The sequence below is a fragment of the Brassica oleracea genome, chromosome C7 (genome assembly GCF_000695525.1).
Source record: "Brassica oleracea var. oleracea cultivar TO1000 chromosome C7, BOL, whole genome shotgun sequence".
NCBI classification, from domain to species: domain Eukaryota; kingdom Viridiplantae; phylum Streptophyta; class Magnoliopsida; order Brassicales; family Brassicaceae; genus Brassica; species Brassica oleracea.
This window is the reverse complement of record NC_027754.1, coordinates 30,094,002-30,118,631: the sequence shown is the minus strand read 5'-3', so window position 1 is coordinate 30,118,631 and position 24,630 is coordinate 30,094,002. Positions and strand designations below refer to the sequence as shown.

Sequence of the window (24,630 nt, the reverse complement as noted above, 5' to 3'; positions counted from 1 at the left end):
TAATTTTTAAGATAATTAATACATTAGTTAATTTATCCTTTTTGTAGTTTTGTATTGATTTTTATTTTACTTTCACGTACATGATTATTAGAACATTTTTTAAAATTGATTTCTTTTCAAAAATGTTATTTTTGTTCGATAAAATTTTGTGTTTAATTTTCAAAAATTTAGTTTAAAATAGAGTTAATTATTTCTGGCAAAAATACTTTTTTTAACTTATTTAATTTTATTTTGAGGGAAATAAATATCTGAAATTTTATATTTAAAAATATCAATTAACATTTTGATATGGCATATTATTAATAATATTTTTAAATTCTATGTGAACACTTTAAATAATATATAGCCTCAATTTTAAAATCATATGTGCTTTAGATTCATATTTTCTTTATTATTTAAAATTCTTTTATTTTTTAATATTATATTTTGTATGTAAAATTTATGTTATTCTTCCAAATATTTAGTTTATATATCAATATGATTCCTTTAATGATTTTGGATTTTTCTAAATTTTACATTGATTTCCTTTTTATTTTGAAAGAAATAATTTTTGAAAGTACTATAAGTAATATATAAAATGGTGATTAATATATTTTTCTTGGTGCTTCAAGATAATATATGGACATTCTCAATAACGTAAGGCATAAAATTATATATAGTATATGTTATTTGTAAATATTTTCAATAGCATATATTCTAAAGTTTAAAAATGAAGTGTTTTAGGTTTAAATAGTTATAATTGTTTGAAAATCTTGCATTTTAAAATTGATTATTATTACTTTTATGTTAATTTAAAAAATTACGTTAAATTATAGATAATGTTAATTTAAACTTATATATATTATATGTTACTTATGAATATTTTCAATAGCATATAACCTAAACTTTTAAAATTAATGGTTTAAATTTATGTAGTTATACTTATTTGGAATTCTTGCATTTTTAAATTAATAAGTATTTTAGTTATTTAGTTTTATGTTAATTTTCAAAAATATATTATACATTATGATAACTTATATATTTGTTTTTAGTTTTGTAAGTTTTCCTTATCTGATAATGATTTATATTTTATTTTAAATAAACAGTTTTTGGTAATATTGACATTTAAAAAAGGGCAATTATCTCAAATAGTCATTTTAAGTTTTTATCACAAAATAGCTCTTAAGAAAAAAAAATGACCAAAATAGCCCATTTTCTTTTTTAAATTTTAATTTTTTTTTTTAATTTTTTAAAATTTGAAACTCTATTCCCAAAACTCTACTCCTTAACTCTAAACTCTAGGTCTATATTAGTTAACCCTAAGGTTAAAATGTAAACAATGACTATCTTAGAGAATTTCTCTTTAAAAAATAACAAATTTCAAATAATGATTTGTCATAATATCATTGGACATTTTAAATTCTATGTGGTCGCCTTCAATCGTTTATAGCATAAGCTTTTATATAATATATATATTTTTATCAACTTACATGGACATAGGCATGCAGTGTAATGACCACCTCTCCCATGCTTCCATAGTGATTGCTAATCGCATAGAGCATGTAACAATAAGTCTTATGACATTCGTGTAGGGGATGTAGCTTGACAATTCAAGACCATCTATCGGGAAGTCCACATAGGCCTCCAGCTTGTTCTTCATAAACCGACCATAACAATAACTACTTGTAATCACGCTGATAGTTTATATATTGTAAATGTTTTTAAATGCTTTTATATTTTAACCATTTTAAAATTAACATATTTTCTGAATATTACTTTTTCTTTTGATTTCTATAATATTATAAGAGTTACCATTTTTAAGTAAGTTGTAAAATGTTAATATTTATTTTGAAGACTAATTTCGTTTTTAGAAATATTAACTTTAAAAAATTAAAATCTGATTTTTCATAATATGATTGGTAGTTTTAAATCCTAAGTGGACGTCCTTAATGGTTTATAGCCTCAACTTTGATATATTATAGATTTAACTTCTTGGAAAAAAAAAATGGTTTCACGTTGATATGTGTTTATATTTTATTGGTTATTTAGATTCTTATAACCTTATCTCGCTAATATTTTTCTTACTTTTTCCACTCAAGCTGTCTCGCAACAACACTGTCTCTCCCTTCTCTTAGCTTCTATGTCGTGTTATGGATTCACAGATTCTTGGTCTTAACAGCCCCACGAGAAAATTCACAGCGGGTCCCATCACGAGTCACCAGCATAGACCAAAGACCATAGACAAAAAGATTCGTAGCTCTTATAAAAGTTGGACAGACTCTTCATATGACATTCTCTCGATCTCTCTCCCCACCTCAAAGTTTTTTTCTATGGTTTCGTTCTTCTACGTCCTCTCTTCCTTCTTCTTCCTCTGCATCCATGTCTCTTCTTTGATCTCCAGCAACTACACTATTGACACGATCTCAGGCAACGCCACTCTCTCCGGAGTCCAGTCACTCGTCTCCTCCAACGGAATTTTCGAAATGGGTTTCTTCCAACCAGCTGGAAGTTTTTCAAAGTTCTACATAGGAATGTCGTACAAGCAACTTTATCAACAAAGTTCTACATAGGAATGGATCTCAACTCTTCCTCTGCTCACGAGGCCGTTTTGCTCGATGACGGCAACCTCGTCCTCAGCTTACAAAGTCCTCTGGAACGAGTCGACTCAGTACTGGTGAAGTGGTCCTTGGAACCCTCAGAGAAACATATTCGATTCACTCAACTATACAGCTTTTTCTCCAACGCGACAGAGTCATACTTCACTTACTCCACGTATAACATCTCACGACTCTTCTATTGAGAAGAAGAATCATCCACAGCTACATATCCATGCTTAATTATCCGCAAGCTATCTCCTCTCTCACTCATCCACAGAAACGTATCCATTCGACCGTTGGAGACATGCAAATGACTTTGGAAGTTATGTCTTCTCTCTTTTCTCAAGAAGCTTGCATGTTGTATGTATTTATTATTATGTCCTGATCAAAATTAGTTTAAATATGTGTTGTAACCAAAATTTATATGTTAAGGAAATTATTCTCTCATTCTCTCTCTCCCTCTCTCCCTCTCTCCCTCTCTCCTTAGTTTAAATATGTTTTGTAACAAAAATTTACAAGTTAAGAAAATCATTCTCTCCTTCTCTCTCTTAAATATCTCTCTCTCTCTCTCTCTCTCATGTTCTTCATGTTCTTCATTCTCCAGAAACTAAACTCCTACTACATCTCATATTCTTTCATGGTATCAAAGCTGTAAGCTCCTGAACTTCTCAAAAGCTTCCGCAAATCTATTTCTTTCTCAAAGTAGAAGAGTTTACCTTATTCTCTGGAACTCAAGAAAGCTTCAGCCATATCCGGAAATGCTTCATCAAAGTCCAGTCTGTCTTAAAACCAGTAGGAACAGTATATTGTCCACTAGTCCACATCTCTCTATGAGGGAGAACTCAAACATGGTGTTGGTTCCAGAGTACAAGAAGGCTAAGGAACAACATAAGAATCGCAATATGCGAAGAAGAAGTGATTTGAATCTCGCCAAGAGTGTAATCAAGGTGTTTGAGCATCCATCAATTCAAGGAAAAACCATGTATTCATCTGTCAATGGTGGTACAAATGAAGGAGGAACGTGGAGAAGTATTGATAGTGCAACCAACACTGGTGGTCCTGCGACCATGAGTGACCTACATTCCTTTATCAAAGCCTTTATTTCATCCAAGAAGGCTGATACATACTCTCTGGACTCTAAACCTATCATTATAGATTCAAGAGCAAGCCATCACATGATTAGTGATAGGAACTTGATTAGTGATGTCCAGCCTGCCGAGGGGGGGGGGGAGGGGAATCAACCTAATTTGCAAGTTATTCACGAGGAAGCTATCCACGAAGAAGATATCCACGAAGAAGCAGCTATCAATGATTCATTTATCCGCGAGGAAGTTATCCACGAAGAAGCTAACCACGATTCAGATGTCCATGATCAAGATGGAATGCAACAACAGATTCAACGTTTGAGAAGAAGCACTAGGATGAAGAAACCATCCAAGTGGGTTGACACAAAAGTATACTTCAACAACAATGCAATGGCTCATCCTATCCAAGCAACCTGTTATTTGGCGAGTTGCCCTCAAGAGCATGTTGTCTTTATCAGTAATCTGGATCAAGAGTACATTCCAAAGACTTATGAAGAGGCAATGGAGCTAGATGAGTGGGGAGAGTCAGTTGGAGATGTAATCGGTGCCATGATCAAGAATGATACTTGGTATGAAACTGAGCTTCCCAAAGGAAAGAAAGCAGTAACAGGTCGCCTACTCTTCACCATCAAGTATCTAGCTAATGGGAAACCAGAAAGGGAGAAGACAAGGCTAGTTGCAAGAGGATACACTCAAGTCTATGGAGAAGACTATCTGGAAACTTTTGCACCATTAGCTAAGCTCCACATCATAAGAATTCTACTCTCCTTAGCAGTCAATTTGGAGTGGGAATTAAGGCAGATGGATGTCAAGAATGCTTTTCTTCAAGGAGAATTAGAGGATGAGGTTTATATGAGGCCACCTCCGGCAATGGAAGACTTTGTGAAACCAGGGAACGTCCTTAGATTGAAGAAGGCTATCTATGGATTGAAGCAATCACCAAGAGCTTGGTATCACAAGCTGAGTACAACTCTCTTTGGAAGAGGGTTTGTAAAATCTGAAGCTGATCATACACTCTTCACCCTCACAAGCAAGCAAGGAATTGTGGTGATTCTGATTTATGTTGATGATATTATCATCACAGGAAGTGACAATGATGGTATCATCTCAACCAAAGCTTTTCTTAAGTCTACTTTTGATATTAAAGATTTGGGTGAGCTAAAGTATTTTCTATGGATAGAAATGTGCCGCTCTAAAGAGGGGCTTTTCTTATCTCAAAGAAAGTACACGCTTGATCTTTTAAATGAGGCAGGAAAGCTTGGAGAAAGAATAGCCAAGACACCTCTTGAAGAAGGATATAAAGTCTTGCGTGAGGGGGAGATTGAAGATAAGCCATTTGGAGACTTCAAACTCTGTAGGAGAATGGTTGGGAAGCTAATATATCTAACCATTACAAGACCAGACATCTGATTTGCTGTGAATCAAGTCAGCCAGCATATGCAAGCACCTAAAGTTCATCATTGGAATATGGTGGAAAGGATCATGAGGTATCTGAGAGAATCTTTGGGTAAAGGCGTATGGATAGGCTGCAACAAGAGCACAGAGATTGTGGGATATTGTGATGCAAATTGGGCTGGTGATAGAGTGGACAGGAGGTCTACAACAGGCTATTGCACTTTCATTGGAGGTAACTTGATAACTTGGAAGAGCAAGAAGCAAAAGGTGGTTTCATGTTCAAGTGTTGAAGTAGAGTATATAGCAATGAGGAAGCTCACTAGTGAACTTATTTGGATCAGAAACCTGCTTGGAGATTTGGGCATAGAGACAACAACACCAATCACAATGCATTGTGATAATCAGGCGGCTATCATATAGCATCAAACTCAGTATTTCATGAGAGGACAAAGCACATTGAGGTGGATTGTCACAAGGTGAGACAAGCTGTGGAGCAACTAATCATATTGCCTTGCTACACAAGGAGTGAAGATCAACTTGCTGACATCTTCACCAAAGGAGCAAGCACCAAAGTTTGTGAGTCCATTCATCCAAGGTTAGGACTCATAGGCTTGTCTAGATCATGATCCTCTTTGTCATGAATCGTCTACTCTTTTTTCTTAGTATGTTTTTGTCTCACTAGGTTTTGCACACTAAGGTTTTAATGAGGGATGTGTTCATGACTTTCCAAGCTTGACAATTCCTTATGCTCGAGCTTGAGGGGGAGTATTGAGAAGAAGAATCATCCACATCTACCTATCCATGCTTAATCATCCAGCAAGCTATCTCCTCAGTCACTCATCCACAGAAACGTATCCATTCGACCGTTAGAGACATGCAAATGACTTTGAAAGTTGTGTCTTCTCTCTTTACTCAAGAAGCTTGCATGTTGTATGTATTTATTATTATGTCCTGATCAAAATTAGTTTAAATATGTGTTGTAACCAAAATTTATATGTTAAGAAAATCATTATCTCCTTCTCTCTCTTAAATATCTAAATCTCAATATCTCCTGTTCTTCAGGTTCTTCATTCTCCAGAAACTAAACTCCTACTACATCAAATATTCTTTCATCTTCATCGACATTTTAAGATAGATTAAGCTGTCCTCTTTGTTAAACAGCAACAATGATCATCAGTGGAAACTGATCTTGTCTCAGCCTCGACAACAGTGCCAAGTCTACGCTTACTGTGGCTCCTATGGGATTTGCAATGACAAGTCTCAACCTTTTTGCCAATGCCCTCCTCATGGGTTTACGCCTTGGTCGCGAAAAGATTGGGACCTGAAGGATTACTCAGGAGTGTTGTGTCAGAAAAAGTAACCTACTAGAATGCTATAAACGAGAGACTAACAAGTTTCTGCCTCTCACCAACGTAAAGCTACCTGACAGCTCAGTGGTATTGGGGGTAAAGAGCCTTGGTAGTTGCGGCTCAGCTTGTCTAGGAAACTGTTCTTGTATGGGTTATGCACATGAGGAAAGCTCCGATCAATGCTTGATCTGGAGTGAAGAACATGTCTTGAATCTTCAACAACTCGAAGGAAATAACGGCGAGGGGAGTACGTTTTATCTTAGACTCATGGGCTTCGGACATGCCTAGTGGTTCTTCTTATGGTAAGAGTAACAAAGCGATGATCTTTACCGCGGTAGTTCTAGGCTCGTTAGGGGTGATGATTATTAGCTTTTGAAGTCCATGGTGATGTGTTTTCTTTTTGCAAATTAGATCTAACGATAAGGTATCACCAAATTCGTATGGAGACCATCATCGTCTACTTATGCGCAATAAATTTCTCGCAGTTTCCATTTGGATTTATAAAATGTTACTACCACATTTCATTGATGAGTGAAATATTTCGTCCTTATCTTGACAGTTATCATACTATTAACTTACAATAAGCTTAAATGAAAACATATAATTTTAAAATGTGAATAAATTAAACTTTCAGAAATTGCTAACATAACTTGTGATTGGATAAAAGCTCTAATTTAATAAAATAAAAAACATTACTATTTAACATATTTTGTAAATAAACAAATATATTAGTCAAATGCTATAGAGTAATCAAATCATTAGAATATACAAATCTAATCACAATTATTATAAAATTATTAACAAACAATTTTATGCTAATATATGACAATATACAATTTTATCATATTATAAAATATACTATAATAAATAAATCAAATTCATATGAACTATATAGTTTTATGTCACTTTATTTCATCACTAATTTTATATAATAAATTTTAGTATTACTATTCTATCAATAATTATCATATAACTAAACATAATCTAGATTGTATATATTATACTTTGGATGAATTTCTACTAAATGCCCAGACAAAACAGTGGTTGGTTTAAACGTTTCAAAAGCAGACTGTTGTGGTTTGAACTGTATCATTTTCATGTATAACAAGTTGTTGTAGAACAAACTGATTGTGCTCAAGTTTTGAGGAGAAGAAGAAACAAACTTGGATGATGTGGAGTCTGTTTTTACAGAATCAGAAGTGAGTCGTATTTATTCAGTCTCAGACCTCCATGAGCTGTTTTATTTTTCCTTTTCGTCACCCCTTGAATAAATGCCCATAAGAATGTGTGATTCCTTAGACTAACAAAGCTTACTTGCGTGAATTCTCCCGCGAAAACTCTTCTTGTGTGTACCATAAAAGCAGATAGTCTAGTCAGTTTCAGGTTTTAGTATTGCGACATTATACTCGAGACCGTTCAAGTATAATTAATGGACTCCAAACACACATCCTATCTCCAGCAAGCGAGATACAAGCTTTGGTGTCTTCTCCAAACACACATCCGATCTCCCAATGAGCATGTTGTGATCATAGTAAGCCAAGCAATAAATCTACAACTTAACACTCTTTGACTGAACCAGAAAAGACGTGTCTGTAGCACTGGCGGACTCTTCTCGGAGCTTATTCCACGATGAGAATTGGTACTTATATTCATCTGGTTGATTTTATCTTAAACAATGTAAATAATTCACAAATACAATGTTTGATAACATGTTTCACATGCAAGATGTATAGTATAGATATTTTATGTTTGCATAAACACTTAAACCAAAAGTTTTCATGAAAATAGATGTCATAAGTAAAATGCTTCAGACAAAAACAAAGAACAAGAAAAGAGAATTTTCACACAATGCTTCTCCATCTACTACTTCTATACTACTAAAAACGTTTTAACGAAACTGAGAAACGCAGTCTTTTATTTTCTTCAACGTCCATCCACAGAAGTGAACGAGTCAGCAAATCCAGACGGGCGTGTCGGGATACTTGTCTGTGTATTGTCTTTACTTCCATAAACCGAGGACGAAGATCCAGAGTCATCTCCCGTCTGGCTAAGCCCCTCAGAAGCTTGCCACTTCTTAACCGCCTGCGGAAGCGGAAGATCGTAGTCTATACCGTATAGGTCATCAGGATCAACCTCAGTGGGCTTCCATTGGACTGTGAGCGAAGAAAGAACGTTAACAATGTGAGACATGTCAGGTCTTTGGTAAGGCTCACGTGCACAGCAATGACCAGCAAGCTCCCAAACTTTTTCAACGCTGGATAAGGTGTCCTCGTCGAGTTTGATGTTTGGGTCTATCGCGTTTTTGAAGGCGTTTTCGTCTTTCTCTTTGCTTGCTGCTACACGACGGAACCATGTGACTAGATGGACGCTGTCCTCAGGTTGCGTCTCATCAAGAGCTTTACGTCCAGTGATCAGCTCCATAAGTATAACCCCAAGGCTGAAGATGTCTACTTTGGTCGTCACTCTTCCAGTCACTGCCATAATCAATACCACAAAAACGATCAAAGCATGAAACATGAGACATTAACAGTTAGGTAGGGAACAAATTCAAACCTGCATATTCTGGAGCAAGGTAACCGAAGGTCCCAGCGACACGAGTCTCGATGGAGTATTTGCCTTCAGGGGCTAAACGGACTAACCCAAAGTCAGAGACTTTAGCTCTCATGTCATCACCAAGAAGGATGTTTGATGGCTTAAGATCCCTATGGATGAAACTCTGATGAGCAAGCGTGTGTAGATACTCAACACCCCTAGCTACATCCAATGCAATAGCCAACCTTCTAGTCCAATCAAGAGGTTTCCTCTCTTCTTCTTTCCAGTGGAATAAATGCTGACTCAATGTTCCCTGTGGCATATACTCATAGACAAGAAGCCTCTCGTTACCATCAAGACAGTACCCTAGAAGCGCAACGAGATGACGGTGACGCATTTTAGTCAACACAGTTATCTCTGATTTGAACTCAGCGAGTCCCTTGTCACTCACAACAGAAGACTCCATCCTCTTGACAGCTATTTTCGTTCCATCGTGGAGTTCACCTTTGTAAACTACACCGAAACCGCCTCTCCCGAGGATATTCTCTTCGCTGAAGTTGTTCGTCACACTCCTCAAAACCTGTATGGAGATAACCAAGTTCCCAGACTCCACGACGTGTATGTCACTGTTGGCGCTTCCGCTGTGACTGTAAGAGCTCTCGGTTCCTCCTCCTCCCCCATTGTTGAGACTAGAAGCCGCAACGGTGAGTTTAACTGCATCGCTGTCACCAGAGTGATGCGGATGAATCACCATGTTGGTGTTTGGACTCTGAACTTTAGCGGGTCTCCTTCTCTTCTTGGCGTAGAGGCAAACACCGAGCCCTACAAGACACAATGCACCAACAACAACACCAACCACAGGAACAATGATCTTGACACTCCTTGTTGACTTCTTAGAACTTTCGCCACCGCCACCGCCACCACCAGTGCTATTATCTACAGACCCTCCATGAGTTCCAGGAGTTACACCACTCGGTGAGACAGGTCCATCCTTATCGATGTTAAGGTTACCAGTAGTCACCACATTCACACTTTCCCTGAACTTGGGCACACCACCGTAGAAGTCATTGTTAGACACATCAAGCGTCCTAAGCTTAGGCAAAGTGGTAAGCTCCTCCGGAATACTCCCACTAAGTTTATTATTAGAAAGATTGATAGTTTCCAACGAATCAAGCTTAGCAAAACTCGGAGATATCGAACCGGTAAGCTCCTGCCTCCCTAGATTAACCACAGTAACATTACTCCCCGAACAAGTAATCCCAAGCCAGCTACCACACGGATCATTTCCTTTCCAACTCATAGCCAGCTTCTCCGGATAACCAAACGACTCAGCTATAGACAGCAAGGTCTCAACACGAGGATCACACGGAGCACCAGCGGTATCCAGACAGAAGCTATTCGTTTTCGCTACCGCATCAACACTAACAGACTTCTGGAATAACGGATTGGGTCCTTGAAATAAATTATTAGTCAAATTCACGACAGTAAGAGACTTGAGACCAGTAAACGACGGTGGGACAACACCGGTGAGCTGATTCTCTCTTACGTTGAAGAGCCTCAGAGACTGCAAACCAGAGAGATCAGGGATTGGACCTGAAAAGGCGTTACCTTGGAGATCAACCTCGACGAGAGACGTCATGTTCTGCAGCACCGAGATTGATCCGTTGAGCTTCTGTCCGTTGAGGTAGAGCTGCTGCAACGACGAACCCGACAAACTCGAAGGCAAACCTCCGTGTAGATTGTTACGAGACAGCTTCAAAGAAGCGAGGCTCGGGAGAGTCTCGGAACCGAAGAAATCAGGAATCGAACCCGTGACGTTGCAGTTAATTAAAGAAAGGTTCTTGAGAGAGGTCGCTTCCTTGACGGTCTCCGGAATCTCCCAAGAAGGGAAAGGGTTGTTGTCTAGATACACCTCTTGCAAGGAGTTCATCCCGGAGAAGAGATTCTTAGGAGTCGAATCGAAGAGGTTGTCGTGGAGGTTGAGAGTCTGTAGATGAGTGAGCCCGGAGAGATCGGGGATCGGGCCGGAGATTTTGTTGGAGAAGAACTCGAGGACGACGAGCTCGGAGAGTTTCTGGAGATCCGGAGGGAGAGTGCCGCGGACGCCTTTCTGCTTGAGCTGGATCCGAGTGACGCGGCTGCTCCCGTCGCATTGGACGGTGTCCCATTCGCAAGGGTTGGGGTTCGACCAGTCCACGTCCGATGTGAGATTCAGGCTCGATTTGAGGGATTGCATGATCGTCGCGTCGTCTTGAGGAGCGGCGAAATTGAGCAAGGAGAGGAGGAGGAGACAGAGGGAGAGATGAGATCTGGTCATTTTTTTGAGCTTGTGGAGTGTACTGTTGTTATCTTCTAGGGTTTTACGGTGTCATTGAAGAAGAAGAAAAGGGGAGAGAGAGAGAGACAAATTGAGAGATGGAATCGCCGGAGATAGAGGAGAGATAAAGTAGGGAGATAGATATAAAAGCACTGCCTTTTTTTCCAAATTATTCTTCTGGAGAAAAATCGATGAACCAGCAAAAAAAAAAAAATGAATTATTAAAGTTTTGTTCCTGGGGACTACGAGAGAGAGAGAGAGAGTGTTGTGTGTGTGTTGTGCGTGGAACAGAGAGAGAGTGTATATTAATAACAATCGTTGTTTATTTTTGCCTATTTAAGTGGTGAAATGTTATGAATACAGCTGTCACGCGGCGTAATTAAGTGGTAAAAAAGTATAAATTCGGCTAGTCAAACATATGAGTCTATGTTTATATGATCTAAGAACCAAATTACTACTCTACAGTTTGAAATGTTTCTTTTGTAACCTAGAGGATCATATTTTAATCAAGAAGATCGATACGATTGACTAATTAAATGAAATTGGTAGCTCTCTGACCAATTTAATGCTAAGAAGGAAACAAAAAAATCTACTGATCAAGTTGAGAGAAATGATACGGTCTTTGATTTATTATTCTCTTGCCTGTATCTCTATGATTGATTTTTCGGATTATTCGTTACCACTGATAATATTGATTGTCTTACATAATTTGAATATTTTCTATAGATCTTGGATTTTTCTACACATTATTTCCGTTTCCTTATATAAAAGAATATTATTTCCTTGTATTAGCTTTTGTGTGAGAAACTCCACAATGCGTGAAATGTATCTGTAGGCTATTAAAGGCATTTAATATGGTGACGGTGTATATATTAATTACGGTCAAATTAGTGGGAAAAATCATCGTAACGTACCAAAGACAGTTTAGTATACATCGTTTATTTAAATATATATATTAATTTCTTTATCCACGAGTCACGATTCTGTGATGTGAGTCATCGTGGTATTACTGTTCTTTTTTTTTTATCTTTGAACGAATTAATTAAGAAGAATATCTGAGGATTAAATATTTAATGAGTCATTTGAATGGTCTTATCTTCGCACTAATTATTGGACAACAAGATAAATGCGATTGGTCCTGACAAAAAGAAACTGTGAAGACAGACGCCGTGAAACCCGGAGGATATTAGCCACACATTATCTTGATATTCGGCGGATTGTATAAACGGTCGTTATCTTACGCCGCTTACTTTTAATTTTCTTTTTGTTGGTTTGACGCCGTTTAACTTTTATATGTTCGTTTGGTGAATTTAGTACTGAATAGTGAGAATACTGACCACTTTCACGGTAATCTAAACTATTCTATTCTTATTGCATTGAATGTCTGTTGTATTGTATTCGCTGATAAAAAAATACGTTACGGCATTAAAATAATTGAAACCTACAATTTATAGAATATAGTACGATTATTAAAGTTTATATATAGAAACTCACATATGTTACTGTAAATAGTAGACAAGTAGTTGAAGGTAAGTAGCTCACACTAACACCGTCGTTATACGCACCAACCGCTAATCAAATTTATTTCAAGAAATGGTAGATCGAACACCTTTATTTATGTCTTAAAAAAATGGTAAAGACTACGTGAGTACAACTAGTTTGCAACGTTTAAGGCATCAACCAACACCTGTTTCACTTCTTTATCACTAATAATATCAATGAATATAAAACTATATAAACTATTTGTCATCTGAAGTAAATAACGATTGTTTTTTTTTTTGTTTGTTTGTTTAGAAAAATCATTATAGACATACTGAACTGTTCTCTTCTAAACTAGTAAGATGAAATTGCAGGCAAGGACAATGAGTAGAGGCCAGATATTGTAGTAGCATGAAGCCGACAGAGGCTCTTGCCTACACATGACTTCCTTGTCTTTTGCAATCACAATCACATTCTTGAACATTGTTTGATCGGAAAACGGTATAAAACGAGAGAACGTTCAGTTTTAGAAGTGGGTTTAAACAAAGACGTCTTATTAATAGTCGGAAGAACGTTTCGTCGGTTACAAGGAAAGGAAATGCGTGAAAGGAAAGGTACTGGAGCCTCGAAGGCTTTACCGGAGAGATACAACAAGGCGAGATAACAAAGGTAAAACCCTAATCTAGCCGCCCAGTGTGTATCAGTGATTTCGGATCCCCCTTACGTTACATCTCCCTCACCTTATATAACTAACCTCGTGCATCGTCCTTGTGGGCTTCTAACTCGCTGGGCCGAGAAGTCCATGCTGTCTCGGGAAGCCGTTTAGTCGGGGACGCTTAGCCGAGAAATCAACCAAAAGCTCTCTCATGGTACGCCGAGAGACACGCGCTTTGAGCCACCACGCCGAGCCGTTGTTTCGTCCTACGTGGGCCGGGCCGTCTGTTCTTCGGGCCTTGAGGGATGGTCGAATTCACCCTCTACAGTAAGTCCCCCCAGTTCATCGAGATGAACGTTCTGTTGAACTTGATGAATTTAGAAAGTTAATGGTTTGGAAGAACAGATGGGTCGTCTTGAAGGCACATCATCAGATCAGGCATCGCGAGGCACCATTAAGTATTTTTGCTTTGTCAAGTTTTCTTTTGGCTAAACCGATTTTGACCTTGACCGCTGGTTCGATCTGGGTCGGACCGGATTAAAGAGGGAAGTCGAAGCGACGCGTCGGTTTCGTGGGAAACTAAGTGTTCGTTCGAGGCCCAAATAGGCCCACGTAGGCCTAATGATGACGCCTCGGGGAATGCCCTGAACCCCTCCCTATAAATACCCGTTTACTTCTCACTCCCTCTATTCTTCTTCGCGTGTTCAAGTACTTTCTCTCTCTTCCTCTCCACTTCTCTCTCTAGGTTGTTGTTGTAACATAGATAGCGATATGTCGTCTGGTGGGAGGTTATCTCGTAAACAGAAATGAAAAGAGATTGCGACTGTACCTCGTCCCTCGAGAGACGCGAGCGAGGTTCCACTCGAAGAATTCGAACGGGTTCATCACGACGCGATGATGGACACTGGGAATCTAGATCTATCTCAAAGGATCCTAGTCTCCGAGTCTGCGCGTTCGTACCGGCAAGAAGTAAGGGGAAACCCAGCCGAGCCGCAGGCTTGCGAGAGAGACGGCTCTGGCGGTGTGAGAGATGGGGTCCTTCCCGTTAACTATATGCCGACGTGCTACTACCCTGGAGAGATCTTCGAGGAACTGTCCGCGATAGCTCCCGAGTTCTTGCGCTCTCCAGATGTGAGTGGTCAGGCTTGGGAGAACGTCATGAAGACACAGTCAACTCCTAACAGCGTGAAGAGGCTCATGAGGGAACGTCATGGATTAGGGGTGACCTTCTTGATTCCCTCGGCAAGCCAAAGGCCTTGGTCACCGCCAGTCGGGTATCAATGCGTCTACGAATCCTATTTTCGAGACGATACAAAGCTTTGGTTCCCAATTCATCAGTGTGTCTACGAATCCTATTTTCGAGACGATACAAAGCTTTGGTTCCCAATTCCTCGACTAGTCACAGCATATGCGAGGCACCAAGACGCAGCGATAAGTCAGTTTTTGAACGGTTCATGGCGTATTGCGGTTGCTTTGATGGTTATAGCTGCCGAGATCGATGTCTCACTGAGCGTTCGTGCCTTCGAAGAGTTGATGTCCGTCAGTTCGTTGGATGATGGCCTTCTATCGATAAAAATGCGACCAAGCTACAACGTGATAGGGGGGCATTCTAATAAGACGCTCGATTGGCAGAGGTCTTATTTCTTCATTAAGTGCGATGATTCTGCCTTCGAGGATCCTCCAGACGATGACTACCGTGTCTTATGGAACACTTTGATTGGTAGAACACCTTCGTTAACTCGTATCATTTCTTTGTATACTGACTGCCGTTTATTTTCGTTGTCTTTTTTCTTTGCAGCTGACCATCCGACTTCTCGCGAATATCCGGAAGAATTTCTTGCGGGCGCTCGTGCTGTCGCGAGACTCGCTCAAGAGCACTGGGAAAATATTTCTTGGGAAAGGGTTCGCCGTTCGATCGATCGTATTTCCAAGAGTAAACCCATTCTTTTCCTTGTTCCATCATGGACTTTTACTCTTTCCTTGGGAAATGAGTCTTTTCTTTCCGTATATCCTTTGCAGGGGATTGGGATTCGAGTTACCTTCCCTCGGCTAACAAGACCAAGAGACGGATCACGCTGTTCACCAAGGAAGAGCAGAAGAAGATCAACGCAGCAAGGAGGATGAGGGGCCTTCCGGATCTGAGTGCTATGATGGCAGCAGAGCTTGGCTTGTCAAATGCTGAGCCGTCGGTACCTCTAATGAGTTAGTGGCTAATGACATGACCCTCGCGAGTCTTGACCATCACGAATCCTCGCCTGGTGTTGTTGCCGCTGCTCCTAAGAAGAAGAGCAAGAAAAGGTCTCGTGATGAGCCTTCTGTAAATGATGATCTCGAGACTCTTCCAGAAGAAGGTGATCCTTCAGAGATTGCGGAGCCGTCGACGAAGAGGAGAAAGAAGAAGAAGCAACCATCTTTGGAGGGGAACGTCACGAATCAAGGTACCGAAGTTGCTCGCTCCTCGGCTCCATCTGATCCGACTGACGGGCCCTCTCTTTACTTGGCCCTAGCGGATGAACCTCGGAACGTCTTGCCCGAGGTTCCGCTTCAGAAGAAAAAGTCGAAGCAAACTGGTGAGCAGGGGACGACAAAGCGCCAGGTTCCCTCTGTTGCTGTTCCATCAAACCATGGGGCGTCGGTCCCCGGTTCGTCGACTAGTGGTATTCCGGTCGTCAGGAAGACTCTGAGAGTCGAGTTTCCTGACCGTGTTTCATTCGAGTATGACGGGCCAACTCATCTCATCTACGCTCCGCACAGATGCACGGAACTGGTTAGTTAGATCAAGTGCGGCCCAAAGCCCTTTCCGTCGGTTGCTGACCTGATCTTTCAGGATGAGTACGTTGATGCTGCTCGCACGAAGTTGTTGGTAAGACTCTCCTTCGGCTCTTTTGTCTCTCCCTCTTTCGTCTCTTCCTCTTTCGTCTCTTCCCCTAGATACTTATTTTGTTACTTAAGTGTTTTGGTTTTCGTGTCTCGCAGTGCGACGGGGTTTCGAACTTCGTTGTTGAGAAATATGACTCTGCACTGAAAGAAGCGCTTGCTGAGTCAGAGAAGCTGAAGAAGACAGTGGCGAGCAAAAGTAGACTTCTCCGCCGAAAAAAGGAGGAATGGCAAGGGGAGTTCGAGAGGATGGCCGAGAAGCGAGACCACACGGTTTCTCGGAGGAAAGCTCAAAAAGAACGAGCTGATGCAGCTGAGGAGGAGCTTTCCGTTGCTCGTTCTACTATCGAAGCTCTGGAGCTGCGGAAGGCCAATTTTATGGAAGAGATGGGAGTTAAGGTCGCAGAGTATAAGAAAGAACTGGACCGCCTTAGGGACTCGCGTGTTCACGAGGTTACGAAGGAAAGGGTGAGGGTCGAGACCGAGATGATTGCGAAATCCAACAAGAATTTCGGGAATCAACGCGAATGGTGGACTCGCTGTGGACCTTTCGACACGGCGCGGTTGCTTCAATGTCAGGCGTTCGGGACTAAGAACTGCCTCGAGGCTCTAAAGGCTAGTGGTCGCGACATCCCTCAAGAGACCATTGACATGTTCGCAGCCTGAGAGAAACAGTTCGAAGAGGAAGCCTTGAAGCTTGATCCCGGTGAGATCCCAGAGACTGGTTTGGTCCTTTCTCCACTTTGCCTCGACTCTTAGTTCGTCGACACGCGAGCTTTCGTGGGAATCAATCTGAATGGGTCCAACATACGCTTGATTGATCCGAGGACTGCTGGAGTTCTCCAAAGTCCTACTAATCGTCCTGGAACCTCAACTGCTCCCTCTCGTTCTGTGGGAGATGATTCGTCAAAGACTGACGATCCGGCTTTCGACTCTCAAGCCGTTGATGAGGGAGTAAAATCTGTTGGGAACCAGGATGGGAGCAATGTTCTTGAGATCTCCGACTCCTCCGTTTCTAATTCAGAGGTTGGTCGGGGTCGAGAATCGGACAAGGGTGACGCTGGCGAGGAGATCGACAAGGTGCAGAGTGGGGAGATGATTGGTTCCCAAGCTAACCCCTCCGAGAATCAGCTTGAGGCTCGTGGGAGAGAGGCGACCGCTCGTGTTGAGAGCGTCGACGTGGATCAACCCGTGTGCACCAACCTTCCTGAACCGTCTCTCGATGGTGATGACGTAGCGCAGGAACATGCCAAAGATCCCGAGGAATGACTCTGTTGTTCCTTTTCTTTTTAGTTTGAAAAACCTTGCTTTTTTTTTATATGTAGTATGACTTGACTTAGCTTGGTCCTTTGTTTGTTTAAGACTTTATCTATTTCTTCTTCTTTACAAACTCCGCCTCATTTATCTTGCTTCTTGAGCATTCGATAACTCGGGGAGTTGCGGTCCGAAAAGGTGTAGGTTTTGCGCTGGTTTTTAGAAAACTCAGTAGATGTTTTGACCGCAAGCGATCATAGAGTATGTGATTCATGCCGTATCGAGATAGTGATATAGTCGTTTTTCAACGTTGACTCGTACGGGCTGCGAATTTAATAACTCGTGATCAGGTGTCGTTTGGTCGTTTGTCAAGTTTCCTCGTTTGCTTGATGTCGTATGTCGATTAGATACGAGTCAAAATAGGATAACTTTAGACCGTGAAAGATAATTTTTTTAAATGACAACGGTTCCTAACTCGATCTCAAAGTAATTTCTAAGCGTTCGGTCGGCCAAACCTTACTTAGCAAATTATGAAATGGATAGGAGTCATCATTTCGGACGTATCAGTTAATACTGTGATATGACCGGATTCCCGCGAGTATGTGCCTGATCAGGACATACTCGGCTGTGGGGTGCGAGTGCCGGTACGTTTGTCTCGAGATGCCGGGGCGAACTCATGTAGGCATCGCATGGATTGCGCGACCTCTCGGGGAAGTGTGTTTTTTTTGTTACAGCTGGACCCATTAAGGCTGCCTACGTACCTCCTTTGTAGAGGATCAAGCCATTCATAGTTCTTTGTTTTCCGAGTAAAAGTGGCTGAGAGCGCATTTACTCGGGGACGTGTTTTTTTTTTTTTTTTTTAAGCAAGTGAATGTGACCGTTGGTCGTTCATCTGCTCTTGTTCTTTTAGTTGTGGAAGAGTCGGAGGTGCTTTGAGTTCCAGGCTCGCGGCACCGCTTCGCCGGTTGAAGTTTCGAGGTGGTAGACTCCGGGTTTTACGACCTCGATGATCTTGTAGGGTCCTTCCCAAATGGCTCCGAGTTTTCCGGCCTTCCATTCCTTAGTGTTTTCGAACACCTTCCGGAGGACCAGATTTCCCAATTCGAGGGGGCAGGACTTAACCTTCTTGTTGTTGTAGCTTTCGATCTAGTGCTGATAGTTTTGGATACGAAGCAACGCTTGGTCGCGTGTTTCTTCTATATCATCCAGTGCATCAAGGAGCATATCTTTGTTAAGTTCGACGTTCTGCGGCATTTTGAAACGGCGTAAACTCGTCACGTTTACCTCAGCAGGTGCCATTGCTTCGACTCCATAGGCCATCGAGAAGGGGATGGCTTTCGTTGCTCCGCGAGGTGTTGTTCTATGGGATCAGAGGACCCCATCCAGTTCATCGGCCCAACAACCCTTCTTCAAGTCGAGTCGTTTCTTGAGTCCATCGATGATTGTCTTGTTTGTGGACTCGGCTTGACCGTTGCTCTGCGGATTTCTCGGTGTGGAAGTATTGAGTCAAATTCTCCATCTGTCGCAGAACTCTTTGAAGTTGTGGGAGATAAATTGGGATCCGTTGTCCGTGACTATCTCATATGGGAACCCGTGCCTGCAGATGATGTTTTTCCAAACGTATTTCTGCACCTCCTTGTCGGTAATGCTGGCGTAGGCTTCTGCTTCCACCCATTTAGTGAAGTAATCTGTTAAGACTAGGATGAATCTCTTCTGTCGAGAGCTCGGCATTGGCCCGATGATATCCATTCCCCATCGCATGAAGGGGTATGGCGCCGTCAAGGTATGGAGCAATTCCGTCGGGCTGTGTATGGTTGAAGCGTGTCGCTGGCACTTGTCGTATTTCTTGACATAGGATTCGCAATCCGCGTTCATTGTTGGCCAATAGAAACCGAGGCTTTTTACTTTTAAAGCGAGAGCTCGTCCTCCTGAATGATTGCCTGCTGCTCCTTCATGTGTTTCGGCCATGGCCAGCCTTGTTTCGTCTCCAAAGATACACCTAAGGAGTACTTTTGTTGCAGTCCATCGATGGAGTGTTCGTCCATGACGACGTAATGTGCACTGCGTCTTTTGAGTCGTCTTGCTTCCCATTTCTCTGTGGGTAATATGCCATCGGATAGGTAAACGATGAATTCCGTTCGCCAATCATCAAGTTGACCTTCCGTTGTGCGGGGATCCCCTTCGTCGATGTCCATGACGTTCGTGATAGATGCTGCGATGGCAAGCTGTTTTGTCATTGGGCTGATGCTTGGCTTCTCGATCCTATGTATCAGGATCTTCCTTTTCATCTGATCGTGTAGTTTACTTCCAAGGGCTGCGAGTGCATCCGCACATACGTTCTCTCTGCGAGGGACTTTCGTGAGCTCGAAGAATTCAAATTCTTTCGTAAGATCTTTGACGAGTTTCAAGTAGGCGTCCATCCCATCGTTCCTGACGTCATAGTCTCCGAGAAATTGACTCACCATGAGTTGGGAGTCACAGTATGCGCTGACTCGTTTAGCCATTACTGCTTTAGCGAGACGAAGGCCTGCGATGAGAGACTCGTATTCGGCTTCGTTGTTGGACGCCGCAGAATCAAAATTGAATGACTGTCGGATTAGTTCGCCTGTTGGTGACTGGAGTTATACGCCTGCCCCTGAACCTTTGTTCGTGGATGAACAATCTACGTGCAATATCCAGTTCAGACTTGGCAGCACGAGATCTTGTTCTAGCTCCGACGTTAGCTCAATCAGGAAAGCAACAATAACTTGCGACTTAGCTGCTATGCGGTTCTTGTACACGATGTCGTGTTCGCTAAGCTACACTGCCCATTTTCTTAGCCTTCCTGATTGGTTGGTATTTTGCATTACCGTCCTAAGGGGCTGGTTGGAGAGTACCTCAATAGTGTGCGACTGGAAATAAGGTCGGAGTTTTCTTGCCGAAGTGATGATGGCGATGGCCATCTTTTCTAAGGTTGGGTAACTCGTTTCTGGTTCTGTCATTCGCTTGCTGATGTAGAAAATAGCCTTCTGTTCGCCACGGTCTTCTCGTATTAGGACGCTGCTAACTGCCGAGGAGGTGACGGCAATGTATAGAGAAAGAATGTCCCCGACCTCGGGTTTCGACAGAACTGGAGGTGTCGTGAGGTAATGCTTGAGCTGATTGAAGGCTTCCTTGCATTTTTCGTCCCAGAAGAATCTCTTATTTCCCCGTAGGAGTTCATACAACGGAAGGCACTTGTCTGTGGATCTTGAGATGAACCTGTTTAGTGTCGCAATCCTTCCGGTTAAACGCTGAACCTCGCGGGTATTCTTCGGACTAGGGAGATCGAGGATTGCCGTTATTTGTTTTGGGTTTGCTTCGATGCCTCGCTGGGTAACAATGTAACCCAGGAACTCTCCAGACGTGACGCCGAAGGTGCATTTCGCCGGGTTGAGCTTCATCCCGTACTCGTTCAGCATTTTGAAGCAGTCTCGCAAATGGTCGAGGTGATCCTTGGCGCAAAGTGATTTTACGAGCATATCATCGATGTAAACTTCTATAGTGTTGCCAAGTTTGTCGGCAAACAATCTATTGACCAGACGCTGGTAAGTCGCTCCTGCGTTCTTTAGGCCGAAAGGCATGATCTTGTAGCAATACGTCCCTTTGTCCGTTATGAACGCTTTTTTTCGCGGTCGTCTGTGTGCATCATGATTTGATTGTACCCTGAAAAAGCGTCCATAAAGGTTAGGAGCTCATTGCTGGCAGTCGACTCTACCAGTCGGTCGATAGGCGGGAGAGGGTAGCTGTCTTTTGGACAGGCTTTGTTCAAATCCATGAGGTCATCACAAATGCGCCACTTCCCGTTTTTCTTTTTTACGACGGCAGGGTTAGCTAGCCACTCTGGGTACCATACCTCGGCGATGAAACCTGCGTTGAGCAACCTGTCAACTTCCTCATTCACTGCTTTGGACCGTTCGGGTCCGAGCATCCGCCTCTTCTGTCGAACAGGCTTGAACGTCGGATCAACGTTTAATTCGTGAGATGCTATTGCGGGGTCGATTCCTTTCATATCAGAAGTTACCCATGCAAAGGTTGAGGCATTCTCTTTGAGTAAAGAAATGATTAGTGACTGCATTTCGTCAGAGAGATAAGCGCCAATGCGCACGACCTTCGATGGGTCAGCTTCATCAATGGGAACCTCACGGATTTCTTCCGTATGAGGGTAGATCTTATGTATTGGTTTGGTGACCGTGTTGACGAGAGAAGGTGATTGTTGTAGCTTGACCGCGGCGATAAGTAGCTCTCTTGCAGCTCGTTGATCCCCGCGGATCGTCTGCGTCGTTCCATCTTTCCCAGGAAACTTAACGCATTGGTGATAGGTGGAGGGAATGGCTTTCATAGAGTGTAACCAAGGCGTACCGAGGATTGCATTGTAGGGCGCCTTAGCCCGGATAACAGAGAACTTAACAGTGCGGATCACATCACCTGCGTAAACTGGGAGACGAATTGTTCCAATCATCTGTTCCGAGGAGCCATTGAATCCCGTGAGAGGGCGTGAAGAGGGCTTCATGTCACGTAGGTCGATCCCCATTTTGTCGAGTGTGTCCCAAAAGATAAGATCGACTGAGCTGCCCGTGTCAACGAGAACCTTAGTGACCTGGCATTCACCAATTCCAATATCGATTAGGAGCGGGTCGTTATGCGGCATGCTGATGCCGTGAGTGTCGGCCGCCGAGAAGGAGATTCGATGGGCTGCTTCGACTTGTGAAGGCCACTTTTGGGCGGTGACGGCTTGTCGTCTATAATCTTTAACTGCTCTTACCAAGTCCCCGCAAGGAGGTGAACCACCCATTATGACGTTAAGGTGTGGGGTGTTCGTAGCTTTCATCAATTCTCGTTGCGCTTGTCGTTTCGCTTCAAGGCACAGTCGTAAATCATGTTGCTTGGGCTGACTGAGCTTGACGCGCAAGTCTTCGGCTTTGGAGTTGATCTGCTCACGTAAATCTGCGGGTTGAGGTTGAAGGTGAGGAGCAGCTCCGATGTGGGTAGTCTTTCTTGCTTTAGACTCGTCCGCCTCGTTCTTTTGTACCATTTCGGCCTTCCGCTTCAGAAAGGTGCGTAAGTCCTTGGAATCCGTTTTTCTGCCCAATTTTTCGCGCAAGTCCCTCGGTACCGGCGGAATTTCGTCATCCGAGGAATCAGCCTGTCGAGGGAGTATCATTTCCACCCGTCGCCGGTTCGTAGGTGGTTCTTCATAAGTTGATTCACCTTCGAGGTTGAGATTGTTTACTGTTGCTCGCTCTGGATTAGCTTGCTCTTCTTTCTGAGGGGCTTTTGCTTGAGACTTCTGAGTCTTCTTCTCTTTGTTTTTGCTCCAACCCTTATTGTTTTTTGGCTTTTGCGGAGGAGATTCTATCTCGATTTTCCTACTTTCGATGGACTTTAGGAAATGTCCGTAAAGAACTTTGCAATCCTTTGTGTCGTGTGATTTGACTTCATGATAAGAGCACCATTAGCTCGGCTCCGCAATACTTGAGCTTGTTGGTTCGGGAGAACTAGACTTCTGCTGGTTGGTGTCTCGATCCCAATGATTCCATCCCTTCTCTCGCACTACAATGGCGGAGCCTGAGAGTTCTCCATCGTCCACAGCATTCATATAACCCTTCTTCTGGTTGGGCTTGCCACCTGTAGAGTGTTGGCGTGGTTCATGACGAGCGTCATTCGTCCGGGCGGGAGTCTATTTTCCCGCTGCTTCTTTCGCCGCCTTAGCTCTGGTATCCTCCTCCATTCGAATGAAGTTGTTGGATCGAGCGATTGCATCCGGTACCGATCTCGTTTGGTTTCGGTAGAGGTCAGCCCATAATGGCGACTTAATATGGAGGGTGTTCATCAATGACTCCATGGCTATGTGGTCCGGTACATCGACTTTCGAGACAATAGATTTGAACTTTTCCATAAAATCCCTCAAGCTTTGGCCGTTTGCATGGTTGAGATTCCAGAGATCCGTGGCGGTGGCCTCCTGTCGAGTGAACATGATGTAATTTTTGAGGAAAGCCGTTGAGAGGTCGTGAAAACTATCGACGGAGTTCTTCTGAAGGCCGGTGAACCAGTTAAGAGCGATGCCCTCTAGGGTTTCGACAAAAAGTTGACAAAAACCGGCGTCGTTTTCTTCACCAGAAAGGTTCGCGCGTCGCATCGCGATATTGAAGGATGTGACGTGAGCAGAAGGGTCGGAAACACCGTTGAAGGTCGGAAGACGGAGCTTTTCCATCTTTCGTAGGCGAACCTTCATTATTTTCTCAGTGAACGGTGTCCGGAGAGACTCTGCGAGGACCTGCTCGATCTGGGGAGCGGACGTAGTTACGTGATGAATCTTGGAGTTTATATCGAGAACCGACTGTTTCAACGCGGTGAGCTCGTTTATCGTTTGCGCGTCAAGACCCCAGAGGTTTGGGCCACGTCGTCGTCGACGTCTTGGTCGGCAGCTTGCGTCGGTGCTTCGCCAGTCGCTCTCTCTGTGTTAAAGAGATGTCTTCAGTATTGCGCCGTCGAGGCTTCTACGTTCGCAGCGAGAGGAGTGAAGATCTTTGCGAGCGCCACGATTTGGTATGTCACCGCTTTCTGGGCTGCATCTTGCTGCGCAAGGCGCGCCATGATAGCTTCTATGGAAGCAGGTGGAAGTGGCGTCGGAGTCACAGGGAAGGACGCCGGCATTACTTCAGGAGCTTCATGCTCTTCTCCAGAGGAAGAGCCATCGTTACTCGTCGCCATCTTGTCGACGTTACTTTGCTAAAGGCCCCACGGTGGGTGCCAACTGTTTGATCGGAAAACGGTATAGAACGAGAGTACGTTCGGTTTTAGAAGTGGGTTTAAGCAAATACGTCTTATTAATGGTCGGAAGAACGTTTCGTCGGTTACAAAGAAAGGAAATGCGTGAAAGGAAAGGTATCGGAGCCTCGAAGGCTTTACCGGAGAGATACAACAAGGCGAGATAACAAAGGTAAAACCCTAACCTAGCCGCCCAGTGTGTATCAGTGATTTCGGATCCCCCTTACGTTACATCTCCCTCACCTTATATAACTAACCTCGTGCTCTCCCATGACCTAGTTTGCATCGTCTTCGTGGGCTTCTAACTCGCTGGGCCGAGAAG

General features: G+C 42.7%; 2 protein-coding genes across 2 annotated transcripts; both read right to left on the bottom strand.

Annotated features, from left to right (window-relative positions):
* Window positions 1-8,133: 8,133 nt before the first annotated feature.
* On the bottom strand, window positions 8,134-11,541 carry LOC106305948 (receptor-like kinase TMK3). The gene is made up of 2 exons (XM_013742379.1): window positions 8,959-11,541; window positions 8,134-8,879 (listed from the first exon to the last, which is right to left on the bottom strand). Exons 1-2 carry the CDS (start codon window positions 11,252-11,254, stop codon window positions 8,329-8,331), a joined length of 2,847 nt encoding a protein of 948 aa, XP_013597833.1. The 5' UTR covers window positions 11,255-11,541; the 3' UTR covers window positions 8,134-8,328.
* A 9,609-nt stretch (window positions 11,542-21,150) lies between these two features.
* On the bottom strand, window positions 21,151-22,701 carry LOC106303056. Its single transcript, XM_013739421.1, has one exon. It carries the CDS (start codon window positions 22,699-22,701, stop codon window positions 21,151-21,153), a length of 1,551 nt encoding a protein of 516 aa, XP_013594875.1.
* Window positions 22,702-24,630: the final 1,929 nt, after the last annotated feature.

Bases quoted from the DNA above. Each gene is read 5' to 3' on its own strand.
- LOC106305948 (XM_013742379.1), bottom strand. From the start codon at position 11,254: ATGACCAGATCTCATCTCTCCCTCTGTCTCCTCCTCCTCTCCTTGCTC. The intron at 8,880-8,958 runs GTTTGAATTTGT...TGATTATGGCAG, and splicing joins CCTTGCTCCAGAATATGCAG to TGACTGGAAGAGTGACGACC.
- LOC106303056 (XM_013739421.1), bottom strand. From the start codon at position 22,701: ATGATACTCCCTCGACAGGCTGATTCCTCGGATGACGAAATTCCGCCG.